The 17,684-nt window shown below is 48.2% G+C and overlaps 1 protein-coding gene across 3 annotated transcripts in view; it reads right to left on the bottom strand.

Annotated features, from left to right (window-relative positions):
* Positions 1–427: 427 nt before the first annotated feature.
* Positions 428–17,684, bottom strand: part of RCL1 (RNA terminal phosphate cyclase like 1) — a 61,494-nt gene continuing 44,237 nt past the window's right edge. For all 3 annotated transcript variants that reach the window (XM_027616537.2, XM_027616538.2, XM_027616539.2), the window contains 3 exons: positions 15,026–15,182; positions 10,336–10,439; positions 428–1,173 (listed from right to left, as the gene is read on the bottom strand). In XM_027616537.2, the coding sequence (XP_027472338.1) occupies positions 1,023–1,173; positions 10,336–10,439; positions 15,026–15,182 (412 nt within the window). In that variant the 3' untranslated portion in view covers positions 428–1,022. The remainder of the gene's footprint in view (positions 1,174–10,335; positions 10,440–15,025; positions 15,183–17,684) is intronic.

Below are 17,684 nucleotides of genomic sequence, written 5' to 3'. Positions count from 1 at the left end.
TGCAGTCCCCGAGCGTGCAGACTCCTTGGCCGCGAGGCAAACCCACTGCATGCTCAGCATCTCCTTTCCCCTCCCCCCCCACATCATCACTGTGGGACTTGGGGGACAGGGGAAACCGATACAAACATGAGGCTCATGCTGTTCGCTGTGCTCTAGGTAACGACGTTCTCTGTCTCTGACCCAAGATCTGCAGGTCTTCCGCTAGCATCCACAAAACAGTAATAATCTGACTTCGTAGCTTGCGAGCAGGGTCCAATTCCAGACTCTGACACTATTACATGCAGCACTTTAAATCAGAAGATGTAATGTCTTTACATTATAAATTTCAAAGGGATAAAATACCCTTTGTGAATTTTCTTAAGAATATAATAAAACCTACATCGCAGAGCTACTATGAGGATAAAGAAAACGTACCGCACACGTTAGATAGAGAAAATATCCAGTAACTTTAATTGACCCCTGCCCTCCCCAGGCACTCCTCGCCCCACATACACATACGATGAGCCAGACGGGGGGTAGCACCTGCCTCCATGATGTCAGTCCATTCAGAAGACGAGGGACAAATGAGCTTCAGAGACCAATTCTGACATGTGTGGAGCAGTGCACTCCACCCTGTATTATCTCACTTAATCCCTACACAGAAACCGAGGCTCAAAGCAGTCAGTCCTCACAGGAGGAACGGTAACAGACTCCATACGACAGGAGCCCAGGGATGCAGATGTGAGGCTGTTTTAGCAGCACAACTGTATCCTGAAGGCACACTCTTCATCCAGGTGAGCCAAGGGAGCGCTCATCATGACTGGGCCTCCTAAGGAATGTCCGGGCCACTGCAGAAGTGGCTAGAAACCACATGATACAGAGATGTCTTTTATTTAAATATTGATTTTTTTTTAATGGAAAGTTAAGAAATCCTTGATGCAGAAGCATATCCTGTCCTGGATGAATGTGGACTTGGTCCCTCTGGGTGTCCGTGGCAGCTTCTGCTTTGTCGGTAGGCGCTGGGGCCTTATCTGGTGATAGTCTCACTTGAGGGTCTTGCTAAGGTTGGAGAAACCAATGCCAACACAGGTCATCAGCACTTTATCCCCACCCTTGAGTTCTTCACCACAGGGCTTGGTTTCAATTTTAAACATAATCTGGAAAAAACTCTTCAAATGCCGCAAAAACTCTATCCTAAAAAGGAAAAAACAAAAAAACAAAAAACGAGGGAGGAGTGAAAAAGGAATTCTATTTTCAAAGGAAGTTCTCCTTCCCCCATCTAGAACCCAAGGCTTTACTTTCACAGATCAAGAATATCTAAAATTAAGAACGTCTCAATCAAAGTTCATTAAATAGTATTTATTAACAGCCTGCCACTTTCCAAAGCGGATCTGGACAGCCTATAGAGATGCACACAATACAAGATAAATTAAATAGATTTTGTAAAGGTCTGAGGTTAGTACATGACACGTAAGTCATCAGGCCCTACAGTTTGAGTGGACATAAATACAGCATTAGTCTTTGAGCAGCTCTTGCAAAGAGAGAAACATGGACTCCCATGACTCACAGCATCATAACATAAAACCAAGCAGATACCAGAATAGAGAAGTCTCTCTCTCCATTCCTCAACCTCAATATAACCTTTCCATTCACTCAACACACATTTACTGAGTGTGTACTAGGTACCAAGCACTGTTCTTGGTGCTGGGGATGCTGTAGTCAACACAAAAATCCCTTCTCTCATGAAGCTGTCAATGTAGTAGGGTAGACAAGTTAAATACTCCTTAAAAGTACTATGGAAATGTAAATAAACAAGGCAAAGGTGTGGGAATAAATATGGGTATAACAATATTTGTGTTTATATGACAGGCCATATTAAACAAGATGGCCAAGTAGGAGCTCACAGTAAATGTGACAAGGGGTTTCACAGGGCTGTTTCTTGTCATCTCCTTTAAGACAGAATGATGGCTTCGTCCCAACAGTACCTTGGGAACGGCAATTCCATGGAAGAATCATTGTACAGGTAAGCAGAATTCTGCTGGTCTGCCCCAGCAGATTCACCATCTCCCCAGGTGGCCCGACCAGAAGACTCACCTGGAGAGTTCATTAAACACACAAGTTCCTGAAGGTTCTATTCAACTAACAACTGGTAGGGAGCAAGGGTCCACATGGTAGAGCCTGGAAGCATAGGCCAACACAAAGACAGCCCCTCCCCACCCTTTACAGGCCATGTCTCCTCAGTGCACAGGGGCCAGAATTCTACTGTTAACAGGGATCCCTGGTGATTCTTTTTTTTAAAGATTTTATTTATCTATTTGACAGAGAGAAAGCGAGCACAAGCAGGAGGAGTGGCAGAGGGAGAGGGAGAAGCAGGCTCCCGGCCGAGCAGGGAGCCCGATGAGGGGCTCAATCCCAGGACCCTGGGATCATGACCTGAGCCGAAGGCAGACGCTTAACGACTGAGCCACCCAGGCGCCCCTGGTGAACTGATTTTCAGGGGCACCAAGATAATTCAATGGGGAAAGAATTATCTTTCAACAAATGCTGCTGGAACAGCTCCACATGCAGAAAGATGAAGTTGGGCCCTTTCCTCACATCATACACAAAAATTAACTCAAAATGGATTAACAACCTCAACTTAAAGGCTAACGCATGAAACTCACAGAATAAAACACAGGAGAAAATCCTCATGATCTTGGGCTGGACACTGGTTTCTTAAATACAACACCAAAAGCAGAGTGATAAAAGAAAAAACAGACAAACTGGACTTCATCAAAATTAAAATCTTTTGTGCATCAACAGACACTATCAAGAAAGTGAAAAGACAACTCCCAGGTTGGAAAAAGAAGTATTTGCAAATCATGTATCTGGTAAGAGTTTGGTATTGAGAATATAAAGAACTCTTACAACTCAGTAATAAAAAAAAACAAATAATCCAAGATGGGCAAAGGATCTGAATAGACATTTCTCCAAAGACATACAAACAGCTAATAAGCACATGAAAAGAAACTCAACATCGTCAGTCATTAGGGAAACGAAAATCAAAACGACTAGGAGGTCCCATTCCACACCCCCACAGAGTAGCTACAATCAAAAAGAGAGACCTCACAGGTCTGGGCGAGGATGTGAAGCAATCAGACGCCTCAATACTGTCGACTGCAATGTTAATACGGTGTGGCCCTGCGGAAAACAGTCTGGCAGTTAAATCTCAAGTAAAGACTTACCATATGATCCAGTAATTCCCCTCTTAGGTACAGGCACAAGAGAAAGGAAACATACACCCCCACAAAAGCTTGACACTAATGTTTGTGATAACATTATTCATAACAGCCAAGAAAGGAGAACAACCCAAATGCCCATCAACTGATGAATGGATACAAAATGCAGGGTGTCCGTACAGTGGGAGTATTATTCAGCCTTGAAAAGGAGTGGAGAACTGACCCACGCTACAGCATGCATGAACTGTGAAAACACTGTGCTCAGTCCAAGAAGCCAGTCACGAAAAACCACGTACTATATGAGTCTACTTGTATGAAATGTCCAGAACGGGCAAATTACAGAGGCAGAAAGCAGATTAGCGGTTGCTCAGGCCTGAGGGGGTGGGAGGAGGAGGAAGGCCAGGGGACACCCGCGAATAGGCGAAGGGTTTCTTTGTGTGGTGGTGAACACATTCTAAAATTATGGTTACTCCGAAACTGGGGTTATGGTCACACAACTTTGGGAATATACTAAAAACCACTGAATTGTACACTTTATTTTTTTAAAGATTTATTTATTTTAGAGAGGGAGAGCACAAGTGCAGTGCCCGTGCCTGCGGGGGAGGGGCAGAGGAAGACAATCCTGAGCAGACTCCCCCCCAAGAGTGCGGAGCCTGAGGCGGGGCTCGATCTCACGACCCTGAGCCAAAACCAAGAGTCGTACGCGTAACTGACTGAGCCAGCCAGGCGCCCTGAATTGTACACTTTAAAAGGGTAAACTGTGTGGTATGTGAATTATATCTCAATACAGCTGTTCAAAATGAATAAATACACGATACTTGTGAAATTCAAAAGTAGTGGGCCTGGCTCCCACCCTCACGCGGTATATACCCGGATGAGCGCAAAGCCTACTGCGGTGAATTTCGCGCACCCCCCCCCCCCCCCCCCCGTCCTTCCATCCTTCAACCTACAAGGGAGAGGAAAGGGGGCAGCACAACTCCTCGGCCGGTCTGGCCAACATGACCAGCACATCAGGGACGAAGAGAAGAAACAGGAACTACACTGCAAAGTAGCGCTGGTGCGTGGGGCACGCTCGCACAAAAGTCCCTCGCTTCTCTGCTCTCTCTTCATCTCCATCTTTCAAGTAACATCCCATCTGGCAAGTCTCCTAGGAAAGCTTCCTCGGCCAGCAAGCTGTGTGGTTTCCACGGCGCTCCTGGCTCTGCTCACAGTGCCTAATTAATGCTCCGTAGAGCTGTCTCGCAACTGCCCGCGCCCCCTTTGGCAGAGCACCTCCCGGGCAGAGACCGAGCCTGCTGCGGAAACCCATTCTCCCTGCTGGGCGCTCGACCAGCTGCTCGGCCATGAGGCACTGAAGGGACGGGGGGTTTGACCAGTGACGCCCCCATTCTCAGCAGGGAAGGGAAGCCCGTTCCGGCCGTGCTGGCTTCCCTGTCTTCCTCACCAACTGAAATGTTCTGTTTCGTGCTCTCTGTCCGAGCCCCACCGTGTCCCCCACCCTGTCCTAGGAGAGAAAACAAACACATCGAACCCACAGATAAACAGTCGACATCTGCGGGCAGCGCTTCCAGCCGGCAGCAAGGCACAGCGCCAGCCGTCTCACCCACTCGTCTGTGCTCTGGGGAGAAAACGGCCTGTCCTGTCGCTGCCTGGGCTCTAGCACAGCCCGGGGCGCGCGCGGCTCCCAGCGCCGCCCCGGCCAGCCGTGCTGGGAATCGCTGGGCTGGGCTGGAAAACCCAGATGCCCCCGGCAGCTGGCAGAACCCCCAAGGGGCCTCCGGGCGCCCCCGAGCTCCTGGAGAAGGACGGAGAAACACAGGCTTGAGTGTGCAGGCCCACACGTTTGTAGCCTTTGGAATAGCTAACAAAAGCAAAGTTGGTTCCACGTTCTACAGGATGTTCTGCCAGCCCTGCTGCCTGTCTGAAGGGGCTGAGGGGAGGTTTCAGAATGTCCTCCCCCCTCCAGCCGGGTCTCCAGAAGCCGAGAAATAACCACAGACAATGTGAAATCCTAACCGTCTGCTGAAGGAATTCAACAAGTCACACCCACGCTGACCTGCGCCCTTCCCCACGTGTAGCCCTGCGCCGCTGCGCCCGTGCCTCCCGGTGCAGGACGCCCGCCCCTCTCTCTCCCCAGCACCACACTGTGGACTCCCACCTCTTGGACACGAGCACAGGGCCACACGGGAGAGGAGCTGTGGCACACTGACAGCCGCTCTGCCCCCTGGGGGGCACGGTGACCACCTGCACAGAGTAACGGGCCGCTCTGCAGACCGACCATTTTAGACAACTGGAATTCTTTCTATTACAACTCCTGTGTGAAGGATTTGAATTCCTGACTTAGACAACTGTATGGTGAGCCATTGGGCTCCTTGCTCAGCGGGGCTCCATCCCAGGACCCCGGGATCATGACCCGAGCCGAAGGCAGACGCTCAACCGACTGAGCCACCCAGGCGCCCCTGTAGTGAGAGCTTTCTTGTTGTTCAGGAAAAAGTGAGGATTTATTTTTGGAAAAAACAAAACCAAAAACAACAATACTTTTGTAGAAAAATACTTTTCTATGAAAGCCTCCGGTCCATCTGACAAACTTTCAGAGACTTCTGGAGCACAGAGATCATTTTTCCTGTGTATTTTCAAAGGGTGGGTTGTTCCCACCACCGTTGGTCAAAAGGTGAAGGCCACTGGGCTCATGGGCACCTGCCCACTGAACCCCAACTGCCTGGGACTTGCCAGGTGGCCCGCCCCACCCCTTAAACACCACCCCAGGGGGGTACCAGGATCATGGGAGAGCCCTCTGTCCAGGAGCTCCACAGACACAAAACCCGACAGCGGGTCCTGCCTTCTGTTCCACCAAGTCACTTCGCTATTACGGTTACCTGCTTCTCAGGCCTAAGGTGCTGCTCTGGAAGTTGAAGGGAAAGTTTCAGGGGCAGGAAGAGCATCTGTTCAGTGGGACCCCATAGTCATCACACACCAGCTTTTAAAAAATACACGGGTGGTGCTTTTTCTGCCCAACAGTGGCTTTCCCGAAGCCCGCTGACTTCGGTTCCAAGGATGAATGCTCACGGCGAGGCCCCCGCCCAGCTCGGCAGAGGCCCCACATCTCCCCCAGCCTGACTCTCTCCTCCCTGCAGCCTTTGTAAGTGAATTTAACTACTTCTCTCTTTTCACCTGAAGAGTAAGGATGTCCCTGACTTTTCCCACACGCCAAATACGTTCTGGGGTACAAACGGCATAAGAGAAGGGACGGGGCTTTGCAGGACTTCCAGCACTCGGTAGAGGTAAGGTGGAGCAGGCCGCACTAGCTTGCAGAGAGCAGGTAAGCCACTGAGCCCAGAGCGCCGGGTGCTCTCTCATTTGGCCTCACGCTGCGGTGCTTCAGACTGGGGGAGCCCACTGCCCCGATCAGTCTGTGCGAACAAGGACACTGGGCTCTCACTAACCCCCAGCACTTCACACGCAGTGGAAAGAGGTCATTTATTAAAGTGAGGGGGGAAAAAAAAAACAAAATGGCATGGTTTATTTTAGACTTCTAACTAAAGATAGAAGGAGATCATTTTACAGCAGATTTTGGAATGAGGACTCTCTGAAAAGATGCAGCAGGGCACCCGGCCTCAGGCAGGGAGGTGCCTGGGGCCCAGCGATGTGGACGGAATCCCAGCTCTTACACAAGAGCACAGTGCATGAGGGAAGCAGGGACTCTGGATGAGACTGTCTCCGTCAGAACCCCACTGGCTGACCTGTGTGCCCCCACGGGACAGGATTCCACCTCTCCAGCCTCAACCCCTTCACCTGTAAAATGGAGGATAAAGAGTACCTACCTGCCTTTATCGCCCCCATAGGGTCATCATGAAAACTACATGAGTTCGCATTTTAAAGCACCTAAAACAACATCTGGACAACAGTAAACACTGTTAAGTGTTCATTAGATAAACCGACCCTACAGAATTCTTGGAATCACAAATAAGACATGTGTGCTGTTTAGTAACATGACTGCAGGAGGTCGGTCATAATGAATACAGATTTAGAGATAGCTGAGCAGACAATTTACAGTGACTTCAGGCTCGAGAACACCCGAAGCAAGTTTCCGAGGCCTCCTGGTGTCCAAAAAGACCTTACCGAGACACTGGACTTCCCAGGCTGAGGGGACGCCCAGGCACAAACCTCAGTTTCTGGCATGGACTGAGCTCCGTGAGGCATACTGCACGGCTGGAAGGGCTGAGTACCTGACCTCATTCAAGCCTCACTCCATCTCCACAAACCCATGACTTCAGGACCATTCACTGTCTACTGATGAGACAAGATGCTCAGGGTGCTCAGTGCCTGGTCCACGGTCTCCCAAGCTCCGGGGCAGAGCCAGACCTGAAATCCAGGTAGGCAGGACTCTGATACCTGTGCACACACAGAATGCAACATGCTCTGGAGACCGCAGCCTCCAATCATGAACAATTTCCGAAAATGCTAAGATGCTCATTAATATTTATTTTTCTTGCTGTTCACCCTGCCTTTAAATAAAGCGTAAATCCTTCCCTAAATTCTAAAGTTAAGCTTTTTGAGGGGAAGGCAGAACCACTGTCACCAACTCTAACCATCTAAAACTCAATAAATTCAATAGAAATAGATTCTACACATACTAGCATGCCATTTAATACTATTTTATTCTACTGGGAAAAAAAATCTCTCTGGCCTTCCTAAGAATTTCACACATATAGACTTACTTTCTCAAGTAACACAGAAAACCACCAACAGCAATCTCCTGAAGTGAGACAGAGGGAAAAGGAAAAGAAAGGAAGAACATTGAGACCCTTATTTTCCAGAAAGGATTTGAAAGCAACACTGCACGAAAAAAACATCCTCCTTAATCCCAGTGCTCTGTAAACAGACATTTGAAAAGCTATTTATAAAAATCAAAATGTACAAAGTGCCAGAATACATTTCTTTAAACCAAGGAGGGCCTTGCTTCTGGTTTTCGTTAAAAATCAGGTTTCAGAAAACAAATTTTTATGACTTTATCTGCTCATAAAAGTGTGACAGTTTGATCTCAAAAGCTCTTGACTCTGACTAGGATAAACGGCTCCCCCCCCAAGTATGATCTTCCTGATTGTGGATTTTGTCCCTTTTCACCCTTAACTGTTCACAAATACAATGTTAACTTCGCTTATTGGGTCCCTCAAGGACACAGTTCTTCCCACCTTTGCCCCTTCATTACTTTGGGCCACTGGAGCCTTCCATGAGGAAAACGGGTCCCAATCAGATACAGCTTCCAAAAATAAACTCCCTAATCCCCACCTTTATGCTAGTTTACCAAAATGAAGGCAGGCTGTCCCCTCCCTGACCTGAAGGCCTGGGAGGCAGGTAATCCAGAGGACAAATGTCTTGTAAGGCCTAGCCCCAAGTCTCAAAACACGTGATTTTGCAATCTGTCCAACTCCTCTAAAGCTCCATTCAGAGCAGACCACTTTGTTTTCCCAGGAGATGTTACAATTTTAGGCAAGGTCTCTGGAAAACAGGACATTGCAATTAATGTCTGGCGAGGAGTGAGTCAAGGAGACCAGGACACAGGGACTTTTAAAAATGCCCAGTCACATCTTGACCACCTCCACAGGGGCCGCTGACGTGAAAAGATTATAAAGGGCCTGGAGCCAAACTAAAAGAAAAAAAAAATCTCCAAAAGCAAAAAAGAAAAAAAAAACTGTGACAGAAAAATAAAAATATACATTCCATTTTTCACATAATGTTCTGCCAAACCCCATGCCCCATGACGGCACACATTTCTAGACACAGCATCACGCTACACGAGCAAGTCAGGCCCGCGACTGCCCCGGAGCGGAGGCCGGGAAGCCGCGAGAGCCGCCAACCAACCGAAGGGGGCCGCGGCGGGTCCAGACTATCGGCCGCTGCCAGCAAATTCTCCACGGGAAGCAAATCTCTGCACTCGGGGTGCTGAACTCCCAGCCCTGACCCGCTCTTGAATTGCCGGTGTTACAAAGTCTATCTTAGTATTGTTGATTCCTGGTGTCAGAGTGCCATTTACTCAAGTTCCGGTTTCCTGTGCTGTGAAATACTTTACACGAGCTATCGGGAGATAGTGTGGTCCTCACCACCCTCCTGCTTATCAGTCTTCCCCCTCTGTTAACAGAATGTACTCTTCTTGCATCTCCTTGTTTCAAAACAATCTCCCACCAGCAATCCAAAAAAAAAAAAAAAAAAAAGCCTCCATAAGAATCTCCTCCAGTCTCCTGGTCTCCCCAGTCGTGGCAGAGCGTGCCCCTCTCCCAATGTGATGGCACCACCATTCTTCAGTTATCACAGTACTGTACCTTTCAGATATACAGCATCGGTACCATGATAACCGAAAAAGGACAGTTCAGTCTCGTATCTACCTGAGCATCTCCGCCCCCACGAGGCCCACCCACAGATGACCAGGTAACGATGTTAGGTAGATATGCGAGTGCGCGCGCGCGCACACACACACACACACACACACACACACACACACACACACACACACACGTCAGTGCTCAGAGGCTGTTACTATCAATAGGAAATGCTTCTCCTCTGCTGTGTATCATTTAAGTCTTGTTTATCATTAAGTCTGAGCTGCTCTTTCTGCCTCAGTGGTCAACTTCCGATGACACCCATGGCCTCAAACTCACCTCTCTAATTTCCCCACTAGTCCAGCGGCAGGACTATGAACTTTGCCTCCTCGTTCATCTTTCCAGCCAGCTCACACCCTATCGTCTTGGACAAAAAGATAGTCCTCTTGGCCACAGCGAAGGAAGAGGGGGATTTAAAAAAAACTAACAACAAAATCCAAGCTGTAACAGAACCAGGAGTTTACCTCCAAAATGGAAACAAAATCTAAATCTTAAAGCACAGACAAGAGAACAGTCCAGTATTTGTCACGTAACTCTGATGACCTGAGAACGACAGACGGGAATGGTGAAGCTACAAGAAAGAATGGGAAGCAAGATCCTTGTTAAACACCAGGTTTAGGGTGACAGGCTCTGGTTCCCTATGCATCTGCACAAGCCGGGCTTCACAGAGACGAGCTGTGTGGCGCACAACACCTGTGTCGTTCTGGGCCATTGGAAGACTAAACCGGCCAGCGCGGTAAGGCTGAAGGGCAAGGACTCACGTGTAGGGAGACAGCGGTCCGAGCAGGACTTTGGAAACATCCTGCTGTCCGAGGGTCATGAGCAACAGAGCCAGGCTCTGGTTGGTCGAGTCCACACATCCACCCTGTAAACACAAACACCTTAAAGATTAATCATTGTACCAACCAGAAAATGGAAAACCAACAAAACGAGGGAAGGAAAACCACAGACACCCAGAGGATCAGAACCACAGAAGAGCAGACTACAAAGTTCAAGCAGTAACAAAATAGAGGGCAGGTCTTTGAGGAGTTACCCTTACACCAGCTGACTCTAGGGAGTGAAAGTTAACAGTTAATAAAAACAACCGTAATCGCAGAGACTATGCGAATGAATAGACACTCAGCCGTATCTAGGGAAAAATGAAAGCCTGCCTTTGGAAGGAAAGAAGAGGCAGGGCATACAAGCAAAAACCCCTAATCAGCTCTAGGCAATGTGGAGTTAATTACCTAGGGCTATGTGAACGCCGCCTCGGTTCCGGAGCTAATCTGACGTGAACAGTCACCTTCCCCGGGTCTCACCTATGCACACATTCTGTTACACTCAGATACTGCTGGCCCGTTCCAGGAGCCTCTCAGCTCTCTCCCTGTGTGTGCCTTAGCACTGGAGAACTACTGCGATCAGTCCGTCTCCCGTCACTGCTTGCTTAAGCATTACTCCCCGCCACTTTCCCTTCCTTCTCCTCCACAGCAGAACACAGCTGCTTTGGTTGTCTTCCTTCTTTCATTCTTGAATTTCTCCACTGTTTCTGCCATTTTGCATCTGCCGATGCATGCATTACAGCTGTTGACATCTGTGCCCTTCAAAGCGTCTTTACTTCTCATCATACTTCCTGGGAGAACTTGATTTACAACAATTCAAACTTACATCATGCACAGTGAAAGCAGGATGACCCCGGGTCTCTACGTATTTTGTAAGAATCAAGGTGAGACACCCCGTTTCTGAGTGCAGGTCTCCCGGACTGTGATCGGAACGGGTAGCCCCCCCACTGCTGCTTCTGTGGCTGCACCCTGTCCTCTCGGAGTGTGTGCAGCGTAGGGAGTAAGTCAGTGCTCAGGTGCGGACACCCGTTCTCTGCTGCTGGACTTCATCTGGGACCACGGAGTCAGAATATAAGGGGGTTTATGCTACGGCTATAGCCTTTAGGAAAACCCACTGCTGCCCCCAAACTGCCAGAGATATTATAGGACAGTGTTTATCTCGTTTAGCAAATCTTAGGACAAGAAGAGTTACAGCTTATATATTTCCATCTAAAAAGGACAACCTGACCCCTGAGGAAGAGGAGGCCCAACAACACTAACTCTGCCTTACAGAACTTGTTCCCTCTCCTAACTGCCTAAAATTAAACTGTTCTCCTCCATCTCTCCTTCTTATCATTGTGCTGCTTTTCTACCATCCTCACTGCTAGACTTCTACTATGTGCTGGAGCGACATTTTGGTGTGATCACTGTGTTATGTGCACTGTGTGCACAGGACACCACGGAGGGAGTAGTGGAGGCATCCCCAAGGCACAGGCTGCAGTCCTTGTACTAAGTGGCTTCGCTCTTACTGCGGCGATGAGAAAGGAGCAGGAACAGAGACAATTCAGGCGGAGCCAGCACTGTGCATTCATCGGGGGCTGTGGGCACTGGGGCTGCCAAGGCGGGCGGGGGAGGGCAGTCACCCAGCTGGAACCAGAGGGAGACTTTGGGGACAGGTACCTGAGAGGTGGCCCCAGAGCAGGAGGACAGGGCAAAGAGGGCCCAGGGCCAGCAAGGAGCAGCCAGAAAGTGGCTGCACGCTGTGCAGACGGATGAGAAACGGTCGGGAGAAGGGGCAGGACAGACTGAGGCAGGGATTTTCTAACCAGGCCAAGGGTTTTGACTTTACCGTGGGAAAGTGAGAAGCTGGAGAAGGTCTCTGAACGCAGGAGTGGAAAGATGAGATCAGTGTCTCAGGGTAAGAGATGTTCGAGAGGTTGGGTGGGAGGGAGGAGAAGCAGATGGGGCAACAGAAGATGAGTGAGAAAGGCAGTTCCAGGGAGCCTGCCACAGAATCAAGGGGGCTCAGTCACCGAGGAGACACAGATGGAACGAGAGATCAGAGAAGAGCATGAAAACGTTGATAAAAAATAAGCGGTACCCTCAAAGGGATGGATTTTTATTACTCATTTAAACCCTGTCACATCACACACCTATAAAAAATGATTCATAGGGTCTCCTGGGTGGCTCAGTCAGTTAAGCGTCCGACTCTTGATTTCGGCTCAGGTCATGATCTCAGGGTCATGAGACCGAGGCGAGCCGAGCCCCCGCGACGGGCTCTGCACTCAGCAGGGAGTCTGCTTGTCCCTCAGCTCCCCCTCCCACCCCCTTCTTGCACACACACTCACTCTCGGATAAATAAAATCTTAAAAATAATTATTCATAAAAGCATAAAGCACTTTCATCCTTTTAAAACTTAAAGATCCTAGACGTATATACAAAAGAGGTTTTCTTAGTGATTAAAAACAAAGGCAGAAAACCTGGTCCAGGCATAAGAAAATGGTATAAAATAGAACTTAACTGGAGTGTAGAGAAGAAATAAAATAACCAAATCCAGATTGCATGTCTTCTCTCTTGTGGACTGATGGGCTGGCTGCGCTTTTACCTAGAGGCTTATGATCCACTATTTACGGGGATACAAAATGCACAGTCCAGCTGTGCCTGTGGGCTCCCCCTGGGCTATTCTGTGACTCGATGCTTCCAATGCCCCCAGGTCTGCAGGAAAGAGACAGAGCGTCCCCCACAGTCAGGAAGAGGGCCTGCCAGCCCCCACAGGACCCAGGAAGGGACACCTGCACACGTCAACAGGGGCTGGAGGATGCACGTAAAACACACAGGCTTTCCTCACACAAGCCTAGACGACAAACTTCCTGAACTAAGTAACGGGCAGCGCAAGCAAGATCTTGATCATTATTCCCAGCTTCCAGTTACCACCTGTCTTTCAAAAATCACCGAATTAAAAAAAAAAAAAAAAATCACTAAATTTAGCACCAACCATTGGGCTGATTTAGCAACAAAAGAGCTGAGGCCAGACCCTGACCACACTCTTTTTGGAGGATTTCATCTGACACGGTGCTTCCTTCCTCCACTACTTCCCAGCTGAACGGTGAGTACAGGGACATACAGGGACAGAGGCACTTCACTGAAGACACAGTTACAGGTTTCTCTGGCTTCATCTTAATTAGGGGGACATGAAATAAAGCCATTTAGGACCTGGAAATCCTACTGGAAATCCTAATTAACTCTGAAACAGTTCATTCTTACTTGTTTCACCTTGTGACCAATAACATTTTCAAGAATGCTGACTTGGATCAGGGGAGTAGACTGTTTATAAGCTGTTTTCCTTAACGAGGCCTGTACAGGGTTCCCATGACCCAGCCATCACCTTACCACCGTGATCAATGACAGTGGCAAAAGGAAGAAGTGAATGAAAAAAAAAAATCACCACTGTACCCGCCTTACTGGTTTTATTTCGCTGGGCTCACATGTGATTTTTGTTGCTTTCAACAGGGTAAAACTTCCCTGGGAGACTCCAGGAAGGACCCACAGGGAGGTCTAGTAACTGAGAATAAATACACAAATACGGAGATGAAAGGCTCCTGAGCTAGACAGAAAAGACAGTTGACAAACACTGTACACCATCTAGTAGCAAACCACCCAGAGTATAGTTCTCACCAGTGCTCAGTTTAAGAACGTGGGGCCTCGCCTACACAGTGGAGAAGTGAACATCCCTCAAAGCCTGAACTGGATTCTGCATTTCAAGGGCAAAGTTTCAGCTTCCAGATTTGGAACCAAGGTGAAAGATAGTGCAGAAAAACAGAAACCTTGGAGGTGCATTTGTGACTCTCATCTAACCAAGCTTATGGGATCTTAAAGAATATTTTCAGGCAGCTTCATCTTATTTTCTCCTGCCGTCATTCTTCCTTCCCTTCCAATTTCTTCCTTGCTTCTTTCAGGTCAGCTCCACTGCCTTTAGGACACAGTAAATGTCTGTGTGCATGTGCATGCAGAGAATACTCTGGCAATTGGAAGGACAGGCTGGTGTGGGACACAGCAGAGCTGCAGAAGCAAAACGGCAACTGGTAAAGTTCTGTCTTTCACTGCATTCTAATCTTTCCAAGCCCCTACTGTGCGCCGACGCAGGTCTACCTTCCCCAGACAGCATTCTGTGCTCCACAGCACATTGCAAAACCTAGCCCATCGATACGATTTTCTACCTGAATTGTCACATACAATTCCAGATTTCCGGCTTCTCTTGAAAAAGCTGAGAACAGCGAGCCCCTGCTACGCTACAGCAGGGACTCGAGGAGCTGAGAGGGTGCTGCATCGGTCAGGGCAGTGTGTGCTCTTCAACTGGCCAATCACCACCAAACCGGCTTCATTTTTTAACCCTCTGTCTTTTGTATGACTCTGTTCTAGTTCCTTCCTTTCCCCATTAAACCTACCTGCCCTGTTTCCCAAACCAGTGGGGCTGGATGTCTGCTCACGGACTAGCTTACCTAATCCATTCAAGTAGTTAATGCTAAACCGCTGAATGGGTAGGAGCAAGTTAACTCCTTGGCTTAAGCCCTTGGAAGAGAAAAAAATTGCTAAGGAATAAAAATGAGAAACAATGATGGCTTTGCTCCCAGACCTGCAGAGACAGAGGACATACCCTATAGATCTCTTCGAGCAGCAGCTTGGCACAGTTCCTGCCGAGGTCCTCCGGAAGCACTGCTGCTCCCTGGCCCTGGGGGTTGGAGGCCAGTTCAGCACTGAGGAAGGTGCCATTGGTGGTCTCGGCAACCAGTGACAACCCAAAGCCTGGAGACCTGGGGATTCAAAGGCACAGACATGAGTAGGGTTCATAAAGTGGGGGGATTCACATTCACCAGCAAAAGGAAAAGAGAAGACAAACTTCTCTTTGATGGCATTCTCTCTGGCCACAGCACACCTTCCTAGAGATCCTGGGAAGGATCTAGCTTATGCTAGAAATATAAACGACTTAGTGAGGGCACACAGGGCAGAACCAAGATTACGCTCAAGTTTGCACGGCTTTTCCCGTTGGCCCTGCCTTCCTTCACCCCACTCCAACACCGTGAAAGATAGTACTGTGCGAGCCTGTAACAATCAACATATAAAGTAATATGAACAAGGGATACCAGATATTGAGCACCTACTTATGGCCAGTTTGAGCTAGGAGCTTTGACACCACAACTCTGCAGAGTAAACATTACCACCCTCATTTTACAAATGAGAAATTAAGCAACCAGCACCAAGCCCACACAGCTAGAAAGTGACTGAGATGCATTTCAAACACAGGTGTTCCAGACTCCAAAGCCCATGAAAGTTCTCCACCACAGTACTAGGCCTCCAACCAATCCAGCAGATATGAGTGGCCGGAGGCCACCGATGACAGCTTTCTTCCGAAATACCAGGCTGCTCCCCCATAATGAAAAGTACCACATGAGCCAGAAAGGGCCTATAGACCTTTGTTTGAAGAACATCCCTCACTCAGAATTCATTTATTTTTTTTTTAAAGATTTTATTTATCCATTGACAGAGAGAGAGCACAAGCAGGGGGAGTGGCAGGCAGAGGGAGCAGACTCCCTGCTGAGCAAGAAGCCTGATGCCGGCACTCAATCCCAGGACCCCGGGATCATGACCTGAGCCGAAGGCAGATGATCAACCGACTGAGCCACCCAGGCACCCCTCAGAATTCATTTAATCTAACCAGTGTTGGCACCGTGTTCTCTCCTGTTGTGTTCCTACCCACCAACAGCCAGAAGCTAACACCAGCTGACTCACTCACTCATGCATCCAACAAACATTCAGGGAAAAGCTGCTTCCATGGCCAGGACACCGAGCACACGGTAAACACAGGAGTTCCTGCTCTCACAGAGCTCAGTGACAACTGGTTTGGCACAAAATAAAATTAGTCCACGAACAATAAAAACAGCACCTCTCCATAAAATTTCCAAGTTTGACATCACAGACGTCTACTTTGCCCAGTACCTTTTAAAAAAATATGTATTTCCAGAAGTATATTCGACACGCAATCACTACACGTGTCCCCTTTAACACAATTCAACATCCATCTTCCTAAAGCACTTTGTGTCCAGCACAAAACTAGCCAAAACATGTTTCAGAAAAACTACGTACAAAATGAATAACGTTTCAAAACGTACTGTACGAGCTACAGTGGTCAGTCTTCAATTTCTTAAAAAAAAAAAAAAAAAAAGTTGTCTACTCAGCCAAGGGTTAAGGACGCCTGCCAAGGGAAGGGGGTGAGTGAGAACAAAGGTTCTGGGGCACTCCGAGTCATGCTTCACCACCTAACGCCGTGCCGCCCAGCCATCACACCATGTGGCAATCTCGAGCTGCCTTCGAGTCACCTGACCAGGAAGAAGGAAGGCATCCAGCTGAGCGGTACAGGTGGAGCCATGCAAACATGAAAAGTAGGAAACAGAGGGAGGCAGAACCAGGAGGTAAGCTGCCCTCACTGCTTTCATCTGCTCACTTACAGTTCCCAAGAACTTCTGAATTTTTCCATCCATGTGAAATCTTTGAGGTGTGTATAGTTGTTATCATAATAAGCTTTGTATTTAATCAAGACTGTTCCATTTAACATTGTATTTGTTTTAGGAAAAACATGAGAACACACAAAGCCATGTGTGCATTACGCTAATTTTCTCCCTCCAATCTGGGGTGTGTATGTGTTATCTGGCCTGTTTCAAGTTATGATGACAAAGCAGCTGGTCACCAGATGACCTCACTGAAGATCTGCCTTAGTAATCTGCAAGTGAGAGCCTCCAAAACTTCCCAATTGGGGGCGCCTGGGTGGCTCAGTCGTTGAGCGTCTGCCTTCGGCTCAGGTCATGATCCCAGGGTCCTGGGATCAAGCCCCACATCGGGCTCCCTGCTCAGCGAGAAGCCTGCTTCTCCCTCTCCCACTCTCCCTGCTTGTGTTCCCTTTCTCGCTGTGTCTCGCTCTGTCAAATAAAATAAAATCTTAAAAAAAAAAAAAAAAAATTCCCAATTGGTGGGCGCCAGGGTGGTTCAATCGGTTAAGTGTCTGCCTTCAGCTCAGGTCATGATCCCAGGGTCCTGGGATCGCGTCCCACATTGGACCCCTGCTCAGCGGGGAGCCTGCTTCTCCCTCTGCCCCTCCCCCCTGCTCGTGCTCTCTCTTAAAAAATAAATAAAATCTTTTAAAAAAAAAAAACCTCCCAGTTGGTAAAGGACCAGATTTTTTTGGAAGTCCTGACTGTGAGAGTTTTTTTTTTTTTTTTAAGATTTTATTTATTTATTTATTTATTTATTTATTTATTTAT

The sequence above is a fragment of the Zalophus californianus genome, chromosome 13 (genome assembly GCF_009762305.2).
Source record: "Zalophus californianus isolate mZalCal1 chromosome 13, mZalCal1.pri.v2, whole genome shotgun sequence".
Lineage (NCBI taxonomy): Eukaryota > Metazoa > Chordata > Mammalia > Carnivora > Otariidae > Zalophus > Zalophus californianus.
The sequence above is the reverse complement of the archived record's forward strand: the minus strand, read 5'-3'. Positions and strand labels throughout refer to the sequence as shown.